The sequence below is a fragment of the Somniosus microcephalus genome, chromosome 20, assembly GCF_052327205.1.
Source record: "Somniosus microcephalus isolate GS21.2 chromosome 20, FLI_Smic_1.0, whole genome shotgun sequence".
Lineage (NCBI taxonomy): Eukaryota > Metazoa > Chordata > Chondrichthyes > Squaliformes > Somniosidae > Somniosus > Somniosus microcephalus.
In genome coordinates, this window is record NC_141006.1 from 75,569,403 (window position 1) to 75,575,488 (window position 6,086).

At 49.6% G+C, this 6,086-nt stretch overlaps 1 protein-coding gene across 4 annotated transcripts in view; it reads right to left on the reverse strand.

The window, feature by feature from the left end:
• The window catches only part of LOC147103436 (CTP synthase 1), a 60,970-nt gene extending 56,221 nt beyond the window's left edge, over positions 1–4,749 (reverse strand). The window contains exon 1 of one of the 4 annotated variants that reach the window (XM_085963023.1): positions 4,587–4,749. In XM_085963023.1, the coding sequence (XP_085819149.1) occupies positions 4,587–4,674 (88 nt within the window). In that variant the 5' untranslated portion in view covers positions 4,675–4,749. The remainder of the gene's footprint in view (positions 1–4,586) is intronic. The other 3 variants (XM_085963025.1, XM_085963024.1, XM_085963026.1) reach the window with 3 other exon arrangements.
• Positions 4,750–6,086: the final 1,337 nt, after the last annotated feature.

Genomic DNA, 6,086 nt, shown 5'->3' on the forward strand with positions numbered 1-6,086 from the left:
TCGACCACGCTGGCCGCGCCTGCTCAACCACAATCGACTGCCAGCTCGACCACCGGTCATCAACTTCCTCTGCCAGGTTATCGAAGTCGAACAAACAGACTTGTCAGACCCCCCCCTCGTCTCACTTTTTCCTGTTAAAGACAATTCTGGGGGGGGGGGGGGGGGGGGCGCATGTGGCGGAGCCACCAAAGGACTCAGAGCAGTTGTACATAATTCCTTTAACAGCAATGTAGTTACTGTCTGTGTCTGTACCTTTATTTACACTGTTTGACTGTACAATGTCTAGTTACCTTTACAGCGCGGTTTCAATGTGATGACGTCATGCCGTTAGTCACGTGATTCCCCAATGGCGGGAAGAACGTGATGACGTCATGACATCAGCTTGCAGACCAGAGGATCAGTCCTCGTGGAGCCTTTAAGGAGAGCAGACCTGTATTCGATGTATTCCAGCAGTTTCTAGTTAAAACCTGTTTTGTTCCATTAAAGTTCATTGTTTTAATTGTCTGAGTCGAACTCAGTCTTTTCGATAGGAACCTCCGTTCCCACACTACCATGCTAATTAGTGTTAATCATGCAAGAAAACTTTCAGAAGAAAACTTTCAGTTTTTAAGAAAAAGTAAAACATACAGTGCTCCTAAATTATTTCAAGAGTATAAAATTCTGCATTAAAACAAAGCATTTCCAATTTTCTATCCTGGAGACACAACCTACAACAACAACTTGTATTTATACAGCGCCTTTGACATAGTAAAATGTCCCAAGGTGCTTCACAGGAGCGATTATCAAACAAAGTTTGACACCGAGCCACATAAGGAGAAATTAGGGCAGGTGACCAAAAGCTTGGTCAAAGAGGTCGGTTTTAAGGAGCATCTTTAAAGGAGGAGAGGTGGAGAGGCGGAGAGGTTTAGGCAGGGAATTCCAGAGCTTAGTGCCCAGGCAGCTGAAGGCACGGCCACCAATGGTGGAGCGATTAAAATCAGGGATGCGCAAGGTCAGAATTGGAGGAGCGCAGATATCTCGGAGGGTGGTGGGGCTGGAGGAGATTAGAGAGACAGGGAGGGGCGAAGCCATGGAGGGATTTGAAAACAAGGATGAGAATTTTTAAAAATCAAGCACTGCCACAGTGGGGAGTGAATCCTGTTCACACGTGTCCTTCCTGTAGGGATTCAGTCCAGGAATAGAAACACTCATCAACTTTCCCTTCCATAACAAACAATTGTAGTGACCTTACCATTGCCAGGAATACATCAACTAACTCAGCACTTAGAGTCATAGAGTCATAGAGTAATACAGCACGGATAGAGGCCCTTCGGCCCATCGTGTCTGCGCCGGCCATCAAGCCCTGTCTAATCTAATCCCATATTCCAGCATTTGGCCCGTAGCCTTGTATGCTATGGCATTTCAAGTGCACATCCAAATGCTTCTTAAATGTTGTGAGGGTTTCTGCCTCCACAACCCTTTCAGGCAGTGAGTTCCAGACTCCAACCACCCTCTGGGTGAAAAAGTTCTTTCTCAAATCCCCTCTAAACCTCCCGCCCTTTACCTTGAATCTATGCCCCCTAGTTATTGACCCCTCTACTAAGGGAAAAAGCTCCTCAGCATCCATCCTATCTATGCCCCTCATAATTTTGTACACCTCAATCATGTCCCCCCTCAGCCTCCTCAGCTCCAAGGAAAACAAACCCAACCTGCCCAGTCTCTCTTCATAGCTGAAGCGCTCCAGCCCTGGTAACATCCTGGTGAACCTCCTCTGCACCCTCTCTAACGCGATCACATCCTTCCTGTAGTGTGGCGACCAGAACTGCACACAATATTCCAGCTGTGGCCTAACCAGTGTTTTATACAGCTCCATCATAACCTCCTTGCTCTTATATTCAATGCCTCGGCTAATGAAGGCAAGTATCCCATATGCCTTTTTTACCACCTTATCCACCTGTTCCGCCGCCTTCAGGGATCTGTGTACTTGCACACCCAGATCCCTCTGACCCTCCGTCTTGCCTAGGGTCTTTCCATTCATTGTGTATTCCTTTGCCTTGTTAGTCCCCCCAAAGTGCATCACCTCGCACTTTTCCGGGTTAAATTCCATTTGCCACTGTTCCGCCCATCTGACCAACCCATCTATATCGTCCTGCAGACTGAGGCTACCCTCCTCGCTATTTACCACCCTACCAATTTTTGTATCATCCGCGAACTTACTGATCATACCCTTTACATTCATATCCAAGTCATTAATGTAGACCACAAACAGCAAGGGACCCAGCACCGATCCCTGTGGTACCCCACTGGCCACAGGCTTCCAGTCACAAAAACAACCTTCGACCATCACCCTCTGCCTTCTGCCACTAAGCCAGTTTTGTATCCAATGTGCCAAGGCACCCTGGATTCCATGGGCTCTTACCTTCTTGACCAGTCTCCTGTGCGGGACTTTATCGAAGGCCTTACTGAAATCCATGTATACATCCACTGCGTTACCCTCATCCACACACCTAGTCACCCCCTCAAAAAATTCAATCAAATTAGTCAGACATGATCTTCCCTTGACAAAGCCATGTTGACTATCCCTGATTAATCCTTGCCTCTCCAAGTGGAGACAAATTTTGTCCCTCAGGACTTTTTCCAATAATTTTCCTACCACTGATGTTAGGCTCACTGGCCTGTAGTTCCCCGGTTTTTCCCTACTACCCTTCTTGAATAATGGTACTACATTAGCGGTTCTCCAGTCCTCTGGCACATCCCCTGTGGCCAGAGAGGTCCTGAATATATGTGTTAGAGCCCCCGCAATCTCCTCCTTTGCCTCACACAGCAGCCTGGGATACATTTCATCCGGGCCTGGGGATTTATCCATTTTTAGGCCAGCTAAAACCGCCAATACCTCCTCCCGCTCGATGTTAATATGTTCGAGCATATCATAGTCCCCCCGCCCTATTTCTATGTCTACATCGTCCTTCTCCATAGTGAAAACAGATGCAAAAGATTCATTTAGAACCCCTCCTACATCTTCCGGCTCCACACACAGATTGCCACTTTTGTCCCTAATGGGCCCTATTTTTTCCCTAGTTATCCTCTTACCCTTAATATACTTATAAAACATCTTCGGATTTTCCTTTATTTTGCTTGCCAGTGTTATTTCATGGCCCCTCCTTGATCTCCTAATTTCTTTTTTAAGTATCCCCCTGCACTTTTTGTACTCCTCTAGGGCTTATCAGGGACAGAGACAGAAAGTTTACCTCCGAGTCACAGGGATGACTAAATCCAGCATTTTTGCAGCAGTACCACAGCATTAATCCCAGAAAAGCAAGTGTTGCAACCTGACAGTTTCAAACTGCTGGATAGCCATCAGGCACACACGAATCACCTTATGGGAGGTCTGGGAAAGTGCACGAACTCGCCATGATACAAAAAAAAGGCGCCAAAAAATAAAGGGAAGATTTTAAAGTGCACCGATTTAAGAGAGACAAACGTTCCCCAATTTAAGAAATACAGATAATAAATCAGTTGCCATTTGTTTGCCTGGAAATCCATCGGAGCAGCGGTGCAGGAGGTTTATGAGCGAGGTCTGCGGCTGATTGATTGGCAGGCGCCGCTTCCAATTAGAATATCCGCAATTGGGTACAATGTGGGGCTCGGCCCGAGACCCCCAAAGAAACCTGAGTCCCGAAATAACCCGGGACCCCCCCTCAAAATAACCAACTTAACCCGGGACCCCCAAAATAACCCGGGACCCCCCACACAAAATAACCCGGGACCCCCCCCCATCAAAATAACCCGGGACCCCCCCCCCCCATCAAAATAACCAACTTAACCCGGGAGACCCCAAAAGGACCCGGACAGCCCCACACAAAATAACCCGGGACCCCCCTCAAAATAACCAACTTAACCCGGGACCCCCAAAATAACCCGGGACCACCCCCCCTCAAAATAACCAACTTAACCCGGGAGACCCCAAAAGGACCTGGACAGCCCCACACAAAATAACCCGGGACCCCCCTCAAAATAACCAACTTAACCCGGGACCCCCAAAATAACCCGGGACCACCCCCCCTCAAAATAACCAACTTAACCCGGGACCCCCAAAATAACCCGGGACCACCCCCCCTCAAAATAACCAACTTAACCTGGGAGACCCCAAAAGGACCCGGACACCCCCACACAAAATAACCCAGGACCCCCAAAATAACCCGGGACCCCCCTCAAAATAACCAACTTGACCCGGGAGACCCCAACACGACCTGGGAGACCCCAACTTAACCCGGGCGACCCCAAAACGATCCGGGAGACCCCCCAGTGAGCCCGCAGCCGTTCCCGGGCCGGGTTCCCGCGCTAATGTCCAGTTGCGGACTGGGCCGCCGGTCAATCCTCCGGCCAATGCGGAGCCGGTCAATGCGGGCCCGGGGATCCGGGCTCGGGGCCGGGCCATGCGATGCGGAGTCTGTGCACCGCGGGCCGGGCCGGGGGTTTGCACCGAACTGAAGGCCGGCAACTTTGTCTCTCGCTCTCAATGCAAAGATCGCAACAACGACAAATAAATAAATAACCCACTCCTTCCAAAAAAATATCAATATAATAATCTCCCGCCCGACACTCACCGCTCGGCGCCGAGGGGAAGCGGCTGTGTTGCTGCGAGGAGAAGCGGCCCCGGTACCTGCGGCAAAGCGAGCCCAGCACGGCCAGCATCCGCTCCCGGCACTGCTCAGCACACGTGGAGACACAGAGAGAGGGGGAGGGGAGGCGCCTCCTGGCTGCATGGGGCTGCACTGCTCTGCATGTGTGTGTGCTGCACTTCCCAAAATATCCAACATTTTCTATTACTTCCAGAGCAGGGAGTCTCCTGCTGCATGCATGGTGCTGCACTTCTCTTCGTGTGCTGCATGCATGGTGCTGCACTTTTTGTGTGCTGCATGCATGGTGCTGCACTTCTTTTCGTGTGCTGCATGCATGGGTGCTGCATTTATCTTCGTGTGCTACATGCATGGTGCTGCACTTCTCATGTGTTACATGCATGGGTGCTGCACTTCTCTTCGTGTGATGCATGCATGGGTACTGCATATCTCTTCCTGTGCTACATGCATGAGTGCTGCACTTCTCCATGTGCTACATGCATGGGCGCCGCACTTCTCTTCATGTGCTACTTGCATGGGTGCTGCACTTCTCTTCGTGTGCTACATGCACGTGTGCTGCACTTATTTTTATGTGCTGCATGCATGCATGTGTGTGTGCGTGCTCCCCCCTTCCCAATCCAACAGGGAAAACTCAAAATATGCAACATTTTCAATTACTCCCAGAGCAAGGAGCCTCCTGTTGGTTGCATGGGTGCTGCACTTCTCTTCGTGTGCTGCATGCATGGGTGTTGCACTTCTCTTACTGCGCTGCATGCATGCATTTGTATGTATGTGTGTGTGTGTCCCCTTCCCGATCTAGCAGGGAAAACATTAAAATATGCAACATTTTCAATTACTTCCAGAGCAGAGAGTCCCCTGCTGGTTGCATGTGAGCTGCACTTCTCTTCCTGTGCTGCATGCATGTGTGCGTGTGCTCCCCCCATCTAACAGGAAAAACTAAAAATATGCAACATTTTCAATTCCCCTTCCCTATGCCATCAAGACAGAAAGCTCCCCTAAGTTAATGTCTTTAACAACAGCTTGTATTTGTATAGCTCCTTTAACATCCCAAGGTGTTAACAAGCAAAATTTGACATTAAAACCAACCTTTGTGTGGAGTGAAAGACTTGCATTTCGACAGCGCCTTTCACGACCACCGGACGCCCCAGAGCGCTCTACAGCCAATGAAGTATTTTCTTGAAGTGTAGTCACTGTTGTAATGTAGGAAATGCAGCAGCCAATTTACGCACAGCAAGCTCCCACAAACAGCCAGTGACAGAGCCAGGCACAAACCCAGCCCCAGCTCCAGCGCAGAGAGTCTCCGGCTGGCTGCATGTGAGCTGCACTCCTCTTCCTGTGCTCTGTCTGTGTGTGTGTGTGCTTCTGGCTCCCCCCCCACCGCCCGTCTAGCAGGAAAAACTCAAAATTTGCAAATTTTTCAATTCCCCTTCCCTATCCCATCAAGACAAACAGCTCCCCTAAGTTACT